We start from the raw sequence: 12,859 nt of genomic DNA, 5'->3' as shown, positions 1-12,859 counted from the left end.
TGTAGTATTCACTAGTAATGGGAAGGTCGACTCGTTTCCGCGAATCGGTTATTTCGAACATTTCGTTTCAGAGAACCGGATCCAAAATCCGAATCAGCTATTCACTCCGCTTTATTTTTAATTAAGGTAGTTGTTGTAATTTCATGTGTTTGGGCTATTTCTGCCTTGATTCGGCTCATCAAAACAGCTTTAAAGTACTAAATTGCAACTTCATCATTACAAATGTGCGAATACTAATTTAAATGCATGACATATAGAATATAATTTCAATAGAAATGACATTAAGGTATATTTTAGTTTACCATAAACGCTTGTCAGTACATTCCACAGCATACTTTAACCATATTTCATTATGAAAACAGACATAATTATGAAATTACTTGTGCTTAAGTGGGACAAAACACTCTTAAATTCAACCAATTGCATTTAATATAAATTTAAAGTGCCCCTATTATGCCATTTTTACGGTTCCTAATATTGTTTTGGGAGTCTCCTACAATAGGATTACATGCATGCAAGGTCAAAAAACGCTGGGAATGGCATAATAGGGGCACTTTAAATTATAACACATTTGAATTTAATTGCAATTACCATGCAGTTAAATGTCCGAAAACATACATTCAGTTCACACTGTAAGTATGCTAAAGTGTACTTCTTTTTCACAAAGGAACCGTAAAGATCTGACACAAGTAACTATTCTTTCACAAACATTCACACATCATCATATCAGCTTACTCCAGCGCACTTTGTCTGCTGAATGTCCCCTATTTTTTCTGGACTGAGTTATAATGAACTGCTTGGATAGTACCAACAGATCTATAGTTAGGATGAAAACCAAAAGAGTAGAACTGTGATTGTAGGATCTTGACAAGGGCTCACTAGTACTCAAGGTTTGCATTGTTATAAATTACCTTGATACATTTTATTGTAAGCAATTAAATATTAAATCCACTTTTTATTGGTGACCAGGGGGACACAGTCTCTTTTTAGCAGATACATCTGAATGCCGCCAAGGCACTCGACCCTACAGTGCCAGTGGATTTGTTTTCACTGAACTGGGAGGGTTTTGGACCAAGTCATGTATTTCACCAGGCATGAACATGTTTATTTAAAACTATAACTCCTGTCATTCTCTGCACTTAGTACAAACAGAACAGCCCTTGTTGAGGTAAAAATGTGTTCACTGACATCACTTGCATGTGTCAAATGAAGGTAATACGATTTTACAGAATGGAAAACCAGAAACAACAAATTCTAAAATTTTAGACAATTATTTTCCATAAGAAAGAAAGAAAAATAGTATCTGTTTTTTGGTTACTTCCAACATGGGATAGATATTGAGCCAAATTGACAATGCCTGAAAGTTGTATTGCTTACACTCCAGTAAACACTCGCTGGACCAATCAACATGTCTCATGAGTCAGACATTCCGTAAATCAACTAATATACATCACATCCAGCAAATAAAAGTAAACATGGGAAATTCACACACAAGTCAAATCAAAGGCAAGCATGGAAGTTTCATATCCCATAAGAGTCCAGCTCTATCTTGTTGCCACAGATATTGTGTTTTTGTACTGGGCTGTGGTCCTGAAGCTGTAGTCTGGTGCCAGGTTGATACGACGAATATGGAGATCATTAGCGAAAGCTCTGGCTCGCTGGTAGAAAAACAGCGAGAGTTCACGGTCCATGAGACAGTTGTGATAGATGGTGGCCAACTGAGTGCACAGCTCTAGCTGGGACCTCTTGTTGCCCAGATCCATAGCAGCAGCCAAGGCCAGGTGATAATAGCCAGCAGCATCAAATGGGTCCTTGAATACAGAGGGAGAGAAGATCTACAATATTAGTAGCTATTGTTTTATTAAGAGGTTAAAATAGTAGTCATATTGTTCTATTAAGAGATTAAAATATTACTCCTATTATTCTATTAAGAGATTAAAGTATTACTTGCTATTGAGTTTAGTGCTGTGTTCTTTTCATTTTGAAATATCATGGTTATAGACAATACCAGGACATCACGACACCCCTAATTGACACAATAACAATATTTCATTTTTTTTTTTTTTTTAAATATAATGATTATCGTAAATCCCATACCCCTAATGGATAACATAGCTTCCGCACTGCATCTTGCAGCAGTGTATGGAACACCGTTAGTCCAAAATTAAAACTCACCAAATGCCAAATGTTAGTAAAACACAAGCAATGGTGATTATATATAAAACGGTGATACTTGGTTGATAACTGGCCGTCGCATGAGTAAAGCACTGCACTGTGTTCATTTAGATGCGAGAAGCTCATGATCCAGTGTTTTCAGTGTCTCAGAGCAGCTAAATGCTGCTCCACATCAACTCCATATATGCTGTGGGTTTGGGTCACTTGTAACATACATTTAAAAAGCAAAATATGACAACCATATGCCCATCTGTAACGAGAATCATTTATCTTTTGTCAACAAAAGATAAACGTTTCCAAATTTTCCACCAAAATAAAAGCTATATAGTTAAACATTTGAGAGCAAAAAACTTAAGCCATACTTGAATATTTATATGAATTATTGAATAGAAATGTAACTGTTGTTCTGTAAATTTATTATTATTAAATATTCATTTTTTTATGTTGGAGTACAACAGAATTATTAGTAATATATACAAGTAATATATTTCTTTAGTGATTTGTTCATTTTTTATTTTATTTTAATATATAAACAATAATAAAACAAGAATATTTTGAATAATAATAAGTATTTTTAATACTATTATATAGTCATATTGAACAAGGAAAAACAAGTTTTCCTTCTTTTTTGTCCTTAGATGATCACATGCCTAGATATAGCATGTGCTCTATATATTTAAATATAAATATATTTTCATTCTGAATATGAATAATCTTCTATTTTGAGGTGTGAATAAATGATAATTTACAGAGTATGTATTTAGACTGCCATCTTCTGGTCAATTTAGAATCTGGAGTTTAATGTGTTTTTTTCAATTTTGACTTTCACTTCTCCCAACTTAATTTGTAGAGACAACTATAAGTAAGCTATTCATACACTGATTTGCCATTCTATTGCAGTCTCACATGATTGCTTTCTGCTTGTTTTATCATCGCGACCAGCGTGACATTGGCTAAAGCAATGGCAGACGTGCACTGGCTTACCTTTACATCATAGAAGACGATGTCTCCAAGTGTTTTGTAAACCCGGACATAGTACAGGGCTTCCTCATCATACTGCAGGGGTGAGGGGCACAGGGACAGGGCTTTCAGAAAGTGGTGCTCTGCCATTTCAAACTGACCCAGACAATGGTACAATGTGGCGAGGCGATGGAATGCCACCCGCTCATTTAAATCATCAGCTGTGAGAAAATACACAGATGAAGGGGAAGACTGTTTTTGGCTGTGTACTGTCATGAACATGAGTTTACCACGTGTGCTTTATTCTCAAAACAGACTAAATATTTGGCAGAAAGCCACAATCTGTGAAGGATCATAAATCGGTATAATACAATGAATAACTTGGATTTAGAAAAGTCACAACAAAAGCCACAGCTCTACATAACAGGGTTTAAGGGGAAAATGTTGCCAGACTGGTATGAATGTACACATTATATTGTACCAATTAAACATACAAAACTGTAGAGTACTTGAGTGTGTGCACGTGTTAACCTACCCAGACTCAAGCTAATGTCTAATGCAGTTCGAGCATACTCAATGGCCTCTGAACACTGTCCCAGCTGTAGCAGGAGCTCTGAAAGCTTATTACACAGCCTAAGCTGAGAGCGCACACTGCTCGTCTTCACCGCGATGGGAAGGGCTCGGTCCTTATGAACACAGAGATACAAACGTTCACAGCACACAGACAAACAAACTGAAGGATTATGATTGGGATTAACGTTTTCTAATTAAAAAAAATACTGTAATAAAGGAAATAACAGGGACCTGACAGTCACAGAGTGCAATAACAACACAGTGCGAAATACTTCCCTCTTCGTCAACAACATGTACATGACCTACCCTGTAAAAGCAGATGGCTTTCTCCCTGTCCTGTGAACTGTTGAAGAACACATCTCCAGCTGCCTCCAACATCTCCAGGGTGAAGAGTGTGTCTCCTGTGCTCAAAGCCATGTCCTGGGCTACCTGTTACATAGAGAACAGGCCTTTAATTCACCTCTAAAGAAAATGTCCAGCAGCATCATATTTGAAATGCAATTTTGGGATGGCATGCTGTCCCTGGTACTTACCCACAGACAGACAGACAGACAGACAGACAGACAGACAGACAGACAGACACACACACACACACACACACTTTCTTCTTTTATTTGGATCCACAAGACAAGAAACAAAAACGGAATCCAAATACCTTGGGAAGTCAGTTTGCAAGATGACAGGTACACATGGCTAACATACATTCACAAGTCCTTATATTTATAACGTTTAATACTCAAGGATAGACAAAACATCTTCGTTTCGGCGTTTCTCCAGAGAAAATGAAGTTATGCCTATCCTCAAAGTGTTTTGAATCCAAGGTCTTTCCTACCGGTCTGTAGGGCGTCTTTAAACACTCTCTTTATAGTTGTTATAAGGTACATTGTAAAAAGTAGTAGCCTTAAAGGAACACTCCACTATTTTTGAAAATAGGCTCATTTTCCAACTCCCCTAGAGTTAAACAGTTGAGTTTTACCGTTTTCGAATCCATTCAGCCGATCTCCGGGTCTGGCGGTAGCACTTTTAGCTGTAGCTTAGCATAGATCATTGAATCTGATTAGACCGTTAGCATCTTGCTCAAAAATGACCAAAGAGTTTCTATATTTTTCCTATTTAAAACTTGACTCTTCTGTAGTTACATCGTGTACTAAGACCGACGGAAAATGAAAAGTTGCGATTTTCTAGGCCTATGTAATAATCAAGGAACTTTGCTGGTTTAACTCTAGGGGAGTTGGAAAATGAGCCTATTTTCAAAAATAGTGGAGTGTTCCTTTAAGTCAACCATATCAAAATGCACTCACTTCCCTGCATTAGCGCTGGCAGTTACAACGGGTGCTGCTGCTAGAAATTCATGTGGGTATGTGGAAAGCCCAAATGCACTCCGCTGCGGCCATGACACACACACACACACACCTACTCATTCCTTATTATCATCATTTAAGTCATTAAAATTATGAAATAACACAAATAGAATGTGGGAATTAAGTACTGGCCAAAAATGAAAACATATCTAGACTACAGCTCTGCGCCAACGTTGAAACTATTAAAAATGTTTTTCATTAACTTAAATAAAACCAAAATAAAATATAAAAATTATATGAAAATTTTAAATTATTAGAAATAATGCTTTATGAGTTCAAATAGAAGTATTACAATTCCTAAAAATAAATTAAAGCTACTGTAAATATAAATATTACAAAAAAAAAACTTCTGCACACGCCAAGGTGCAACTTAAATAAATGATTATAATATATACTGAAGGAGTTGTGTTCTCACCATTATATTACATCAGTCAATACAAATTATGTATATACAAAGTTCACATAATATTTAAATTTGATTTAGATCTTTAATTTATGCTTTAATTTAACCTGCCTATGGTTCCAGTAACAGTAACACCTAAAAATTTAGGCAGAAATGCAAAAATGAAGGCAGCTTTCACCTGCACGTAGAGGTCCACTAGCTCGGTCTGTTGGAGGATGTGATAAATCTTTCCAGCCTTTAACCAGGCATGAGCCTCCTTGCGTTTTCTACCCAAGTCAATGAAGATGCCCAGGCTTCGTTTGGTGTAATCTAAAGCAGCTCTATTGGCTCTGTGAGACGACATGACAAACTTTAGTAAGTCTTTATAATAATGTGTGATGCCTTACTACTGGCAACTCATTATTACTGCAACAACTTTGGACTAAACCAATATGTCCTTCCTGGATACATAAATGGAGTGAGAAGTTTATTATATAATTCACCCAAAAAATAAAATGTCATCATTTGCTCACCCTCATGTCATTCCAGACCTATATGAGTTTCGTTTATTACAAAAGAAGATATTTTTGAAGAATGTTGACCAGTTGGTTATCACTAACCGTAATTTTGATGGAAAAAAAAAAACACTGAGACATTTCTCAAAATATGTCATTTATGTTTCACAGAAGAAAGCCAATAAAATGACATTCAACAATGGAGTGAGGTAGGGTGAGTAAATGACTACAAAAAAAATATTTTTGGATGAACTATCTTTTGTACTGCAGTGTATGTTCAGAACATCTCTCTTAAATCTTATAATAAGCAGGTCTCACTTCTTGGTAGCCAGGTTCAGGTACAGCTGGCTGATCTTCTCCAGTATCTCTCCCTCTAAGCTCTTGTCTCCTATCCGCTGAAGAAGGTTCAGCTGGTGCTCGTTGTAGATGATACACTGGGCTTCATCCGGACACACCTCTTCGTAAAGCTGACACAGGTGACGTGTGGCTTGCAGCTGGCCTGATGTCATACAAAGAAGAATATATTTTTGAGAGGTAAGTCTGGTGATCAGCAAACCTGATAATAAACTGGACTGGATGTGGACATAATAGAATGTAGCCAGGTGGTTAAATTTATGAATGCATTTTTTTTAATTCAGAATAATGTCCACATACATGAACAACACTAGGGACAAGTATCAAAGCGATAGTTCACCCAAAAATAAATATTCTGCCATCATTTACTAACACTTATATCATTCCAAACTCACAAGACATTCATTCATCTTTGAAACACAAATGAAGATATTTTTAATGAAACTGATAGATTGGTCTCTCCACTGTTATAACACTTTGATGCTTTAAAAAGTTGATCAAAACATTGTAAAAGTAATCCATATGAATTTAGAGATTTAATCCAAGTCGTCTTGTTCTCACACGCCATGTATGAAGTTTGTTCTCACATGTCGCAAGCATGTTTGAGCCAAATGCAAGAACCAATGAGGTTTGTTCTCGCACGTCAAACTTGGCCGACTTTCCGATGTATGTGCGTTAATCAATGTTTGTATGTAAATAAAAGCCTTAATTAAATCTGTTCATAATATAAAGCAATGGTATACCTTCAGAAGACTGGAATGGATTAAACTGCTCAATGTTTTATGGATTGTTTTTATGAATTTTTTTTAAACATCAAACTTTAGGTGGAATGGACCTTCAACAGACAGAAATCTCACAGGTTTAATTAAAAAATATGTTCACTGAACGAAAGTCTTATTGGTTTGGAATACAATGAGGGTTAGTAATTGATGACAAAGTTTTTACGTTTGTTTGAATTATCCCCTTAAAGAAATGATATCAAGTAATTTGTGGTTTTATGTTCCCTTACAATCAGAAACCAAACTGTAATGTCTCACTATAGATTTCCTTACATCAAACTGTTCTAGATACTGATACTTGCACTAATACAATTATGATAAACACTTACTATCTATGTGACTGATAAACATGGCACTCAGCAGGGCCCATTCGTAGTATAACTTCCCACTCTCATGGTTTCCTTGGGAAACAAAGTGTTTTCCCAAGTCAAGAAGCACTAAAATAAAACTGAGTTCATGCTCTTCGTCCTCAAGCTCAGAGAACAGCTCCACTGACTGAGTGAGGTATTCCTCTGCCAATCTTTTTGCCTTGATTTGCAAACACATTAATCCAAAGTTGGCCAGTGCTATGGCCCAGTTACGTCTATCCTCAAACTCCTCGCATATCTCAATTGCAGCCCGGTAACTCTCAGTGGCCTGTCGGATGTCCGCTGAATGTCTGTATGAAATGGCCCGCATGTTGTAAACCACTCCTTCCAGCTGAGTAGTACAGTGCTCGGGAAGCGATGACAGCACAGCGTCTAGCACTTCCAGAGCTGTGCCGGGTTGCTGGTTGCAGATGTACAGCCACGCCAACCATAGGAGAGCAGCAGTAGTGTCTGACTGGCCGACGCTGGACATAACGCTGTGGTCGAGGACAGTGGACATGTAGCGAACAGCTCTGTCAGGCATGCCGTGGATATGGAAGAGCCAGGACAAGCATAGAGCGTGGATATGACCCAGCACAGGCTCCATGCTGGGGGACACTAAAGCAGCGGCACGGGTCAGGTATGGAGCCACTTGTGTTGGGACGGCCACTCCATACAGCTCTGATGCATTTTCCAACAATAGCGAGATACTGCAAAGACAGTGTGACACGGTGGCTCCTACCTGTGAAAGAGAATGGATGAATGCATAAATCAATTTATATAATTTGTTCATTTTTAAATTAAATTAATGAATTAAATATATTAATAATTGTATTAACTATTTAATTTATTGTTTAATTAAACAAAATGTAATAATAATCATTGTAATAATAATCGTAATTATAATGTCATTTTTCATGTTATTTTATTATTTAAATACGATTTTTTTTATTTAATTTTTGCTGTGACACAGTGCTGCTGCCTGTGAAAGAGAATGGATAAATGGACAAATCCTTTCTTTTTTAATTTAATGAACTTATTTCATTTTTTCATTCATTTATCTTATTTTTTTATTTAGTTAATGTATCTATTAAATCATTTTTTTATTAAATTACAAATTATTAAATACATTTAATTATAAAACAATTAACCTATTATTATAAATAAATGTATGTTTTATTTAATATATATATATATACAGTGGTGGCCAAACTTATTAGAACACTAGTATTTTCACCAGCTAAAAAAATGGTTTAAGTCAGTTATTTAGTGTGTCAGTAGGAAATATGAGTTTACATTTCCAAACATTCATTTTGTCATTAATCGTAATAATCCAGTGAGATTTTTGTTTGCACGAGGAGTCTGACAACAGCCAGTGCTCCACACAGAGATCTGATCTGATCATCATCCAGTCTGTCTGGAATGACGTGAAGAAACAGAACAAACTGAGACAGACTAAATCCAGAAGAACTGTGGCAACATCTCCAAGATGCTTCAAGAGACCTACCTTTAAAGCTACAGTACTTTTAAAAGTTTTAGGGACTTGTGTAAAAATGCTGTAAAATGAAGATGCTGTCAAAAATAATGTCATAAATTGATTTCTTTATCAAATAACGTCTATTAACTAAATTAAATCAACATTTGGTGTTTAAAGCAGCTTTTGCTCTAGGTCAGGGGTGTCAAGCTCAGTTCCTGGAAGGCCACAGCCCTGCACAGTTTAGATGCAACCCTAATTAAACACACCTGATCCAGCCTAGGTGCACTTGTGCATAGTTTTTCAGGTAGCTTTGCAGGTAGGTCACTTGAAGCATCTTGGAGATGTTGCCACAGTTCTGGATTTAGTCAGTCTCAAATTGTTCTGTTTAAGCACAACAACAATTCAGAAAATATTATAACAAGTCAGAAAACACAATGACAAATCCGAAAACAAATTTACAAGTCAGAAAACACAACGACAAATCCGAAAACAAATTAACAAGTCGGAAAACACAACGACAAATCAGACAAACCGGAAAAGGTAGGTATAGTTTGAGACCGCGCCATTGGTTTGGGATTACTCACCGCTGACTGGATGAGACATCTGTCAATCAATGTATACAGAGAAGAACATTTAGTTAAAAGTGGCTGTAAATCATTACCTCAAGTGACGCAGATGGATAAGCGCGTGTCCTTGGCTTTTTGACGCGATCGACCCGGGTTCGATCCCGCCTTTTGCCGAACTTTTTTTTCCTCCCTTTTCAAATCTCGTATTAGCAATGGATTCTATTTACACTAAGTGAAAATAGCAGTATTTTTAGCAATATGCTATTTACACTAAGTGCAAATACCTATTTACACTATGTTAAAATAGCAGGATTTCAGTGCTGTAGCTTTGCAGATAGGTTTCTTGAAGCATCTTGGAGATGTTTCCACAGTTCTTCTGGATTTAGTCTGTCTCAGTTTGTTCTGTTTCTTCATGTCATTCCAGACAGACTGGATGATGATCAGATCAGATCTCTGTGTGGAGCACTGGCTGTTGTCAGACTCCTCGTGCAAACTAAAATCTCACTGGATTATTACAATTAATGGCAAAATGAATGTTTGGAAATGTAAACTGATATTTCCTACTGACACACTCCTACTAAGTGCTTCCTGAAACCACTATCAAGGTATAGCACCCACCTGAAGTGATGCTCGCTTTGCACAGCTTTCAGCCAAACGTGGCTGTCTCTGGTCACTGTAGAGTCTTGCTAACACCAGGAAAACTTGGCTCAATGTCTCATCACATGCGTCAGGAACTTCATCAGCAATGATCAAAAGCCTTTCAATGAATGGGATTGCACTCATGCCGTCTTTAAGCTTCAGGTGGAGCTTTGCCAGGAGGAAGCAGGCCCGTGCCTCAGCAGGCTGATTCTTAGCCAGGACGGCTTTTTTTAGTACATATTTTAATACCTCAGGATCCTCACAGCCAAACAAACAATCAGGCACAGCCATCAACAAGGCAGACAAGCGCTCTGAAAAACTGACACATTTTTCGTGGTTCTTCTGTGTTAGGTAGATGAGTGCCAGGTTGGAGTAAATGGCAGAGAGCAGAAACATGTCTGTGAAACAGTCCCTGGGTACATTCAAGGCTTCCTCATAATAAACCCGAGCTTGAGAGAACTTTGACCTCCCTGCACAAAGCTGTCCAAGAAGAAAACAAATTCGACTCTGCGCCCAAGAGACATGCTTCTTTCGTGCCAGTTCTCGGGCTACGCCTAAATACGCCACTATCTCCTCTTCATCAGAGTGACCCTCGAAATGTGAGATGAGGAATTCTGGGTAAGCGCTGTACAAAAGCAGGAACTCCGGCTGGTGGTCACGGCTGCTCAAGAATGAAAGCATTGCATGATGTTCATCTGGACTGGTGTTGTCCTGCTCTAAGCAGACAGAAAACCGTGGGATTTCCCGGGACGACTCCGTATCATCCGCTTCTTTCTTCATCTGTTGCTTGCTGCTGACTGATGAAACATCATTTCTTTGAGACTCATCTACCTCACTCAAAATGTGTTTGACTTTCTGTTTTAGGTTGTTTAATTCTGTCTGACGAGTCTTGCCTGGAGACAAAGAATAAACTAATAAATAAATGTGTTTAAATAAAATAGAAATAAACAGATCATTATTTTAATTAGCCCATCCTAAGCATCAATCTAGACATTAGTCATTTAAATATACAAAAATGACTCTTTACACATATAAAATTCTATTAAATAATTAGTAATAGTTAGTTTCATTTTATTTGCTCTGAATGAACAAACAAATAATAGACAGACAGACAGACAGATAGATAGATAGATAGATAGATAGATAGATAGATAGATAGATATTTACTCACTTTGAACTGATCCTGGAATTTCTTTAGCTAGATCTGTGGTATGTAAAACAAATAAAAAAACGTTTAAAACAGAGAGAAGAAAGAATTAAGAAATGTAAACACAAATATTTAAATCAAGTCATGTTTCCTGTGATGCTGGTTCATTTCCGTGCGCTTTAGCGCCTCAAGTGGCCTAATAATGTAAATCGCGTCAGGTGCTTTAGAACTACACGGCAGAACATACAACAGTAAGGTCCAATCTTTGTAAATTCAAAACTGTTGTGGCCCTGTGCTGACTGTCTGTAATTTACGTGAAAATATAACCCACAAACACAGTAACCCGCGCAATCTTAAGTATTATTTCTGTCTACCGTTACGAAAGCGTTGTTTTTATGAGCACCGCGATTTGTAGACGACCGTATTAGTGATAACGACGTTCTGTTTTAGCATTTAAATCCGCTGGACAGTGACTGAGAAAGATGCCGAAGAAAGGCACGAAGCCCGTTTTTACAGCTCCACGATGGGAAGAAGTTCAAGGTAAAACGCAGCTAGTGCTGATTGAGCGCCAATAACATCAGCACTAAATAAGACAGCGGTTTATATTATTTTACAGTTGCTTTTATTATTACCGGTTTTACAGATTTCTGCAACCCTGACAAACTGCTGTTGTGCCCCTATGACCCACATCATCTGATCCGGGCCTGTCGGTTCCCATACCATCTCATCAAATGCAGGAAGGTGCGTGTGCAGAAGCCTCCACAACAAAAATCCCTCTTACTTCTTCTTAATTTAGGCTATTCATCCCCACACTGTTCTGTTATGAGCTATTATCAGTTCTTAACCAGTAAACATTCAATGGGGCCACAAGATTACTTACAATTATTTAAAGTTTTTAAAGTAACTTAATTAAAATGCTATAAAAAAAACTGCTAGTAGTCCAGATGTAACTTAGGCCTACAAAATGTACTGTAAATGGTCCACTTGAGAGAAAATAGGCAAATCTGTAATTTGACAGCTATAGTAAGACATCTGCCTTACAAGCATTTCAGTGATTCAGCAGCTATTTTAAATTTAATAAATATAATAAATAGTAAATTTAGTCTTAAAGGGGTCATATGATGCGATTTCAAATTTTCCTTTCTCTTTGAAGTGTTACAAGCTCTTGGTGCATAAAGAAGATCTGTAAAGTTGCAAAGACTAAAGTCTCAAATCCAAAGAGATATTCTTTATAAAAGTTAAGAGTCAACCACGCCTACCTAAAACGGCTCGTTCGAACACGCACCCACATGTCTACGTCACGATGTGGGAAGATTTGCATAACACCGCCCAAATGTTCACGCAAAGAAAGAAGACGTAACTTTTATTCTCGCTGTAGTATTGTTGACGCTGCAAGTAATGCTTGTTACATACTATTGACCCAGTACTGACACATATTATTTATTAGGTGGTTGGCTTTGTTTATTAATTTTTGTTTCTTTGTTTGTTTGTAATCAAAGATAAAGTACACGTTATATTTGTGTGTCGAAGATAAGGCTTTATTTTTGACAAAAGCTTGGTGTTCAGTTTAATAAGATTTAAAAA

At 37.1% G+C, this 12,859-nt stretch overlaps 2 protein-coding genes across 8 annotated transcripts in view; one reads left to right on the top strand and one right to left on the bottom strand.

Annotated features, from left to right (window-relative positions):
* Nucleotides 1–656: 656 nt before the first annotated feature.
* Nucleotides 657–12,859, bottom strand: part of LOC107707645 (SH3 domain and tetratricopeptide repeat-containing protein 1-like) — a 19,810-nt gene continuing 7,607 nt past the window's right edge. For both annotated transcript variants that reach the window (XM_016511760.1, XM_016511825.1), the window contains 9 exons: nucleotides 11,300–11,332; nucleotides 10,108–11,021; nucleotides 7,429–8,188; nucleotides 6,285–6,465; nucleotides 5,651–5,801; nucleotides 4,015–4,137; nucleotides 3,671–3,821; nucleotides 3,160–3,356; nucleotides 657–1,811 (listed from right to left, as the gene is read on the bottom strand). In XM_016511760.1, the coding sequence (XP_016367246.1) occupies nucleotides 1,545–1,811; nucleotides 3,160–3,356; nucleotides 3,671–3,821; nucleotides 4,015–4,137; nucleotides 5,651–5,801; nucleotides 6,285–6,465; nucleotides 7,429–8,188; nucleotides 10,108–11,021; nucleotides 11,300–11,332 (2,777 nt within the window). In that variant the 3' untranslated portion in view covers nucleotides 657–1,544. The remainder of the gene's footprint in view (nucleotides 1,812–3,159; nucleotides 3,357–3,670; nucleotides 3,822–4,014; nucleotides 4,138–5,650; nucleotides 5,802–6,284; nucleotides 6,466–7,428; nucleotides 8,189–10,107; nucleotides 11,022–11,299; nucleotides 11,333–12,859) is intronic.
* The window catches only part of LOC107707886 (gametocyte-specific factor 1), a 9,261-nt gene continuing 2,849 nt past the window's right edge, over nucleotides 6,448–12,859 (top strand). The window contains exons 1-3 of one of the 6 annotated variants that reach the window (XM_016512308.1): nucleotides 6,448–6,500; nucleotides 11,746–11,815; nucleotides 11,919–12,016. In XM_016512308.1, the coding sequence (XP_016367794.1) occupies nucleotides 11,758–11,815; nucleotides 11,919–12,016 (156 nt within the window). In that variant the 5' untranslated portion in view covers nucleotides 6,448–6,500; nucleotides 11,746–11,757. Of the gene's footprint in view, nucleotides 6,501–11,452; nucleotides 11,816–11,918; nucleotides 12,017–12,859 lie in introns of those variants that run through there. The other 5 variants (XM_016512174.1, XM_016512098.1, XM_016512236.1 and 2 more) reach the window with 5 other exon arrangements.

The sequence above is a fragment of the Sinocyclocheilus rhinocerous genome, unplaced genomic scaffold (assembly GCF_001515625.1).
Source record: "Sinocyclocheilus rhinocerous isolate Xijiao unplaced genomic scaffold, SAMN03320098_v1.1 scaffold611, whole genome shotgun sequence".
In the NCBI taxonomy this organism is placed as follows: Eukaryota; Metazoa; Chordata; class Actinopteri; order Cypriniformes; family Cyprinidae; genus Sinocyclocheilus; species Sinocyclocheilus rhinocerous.
Note: the sequence above shows the minus strand (reverse complement) of the source record. Positions and strands in the feature narration are given on the sequence as shown.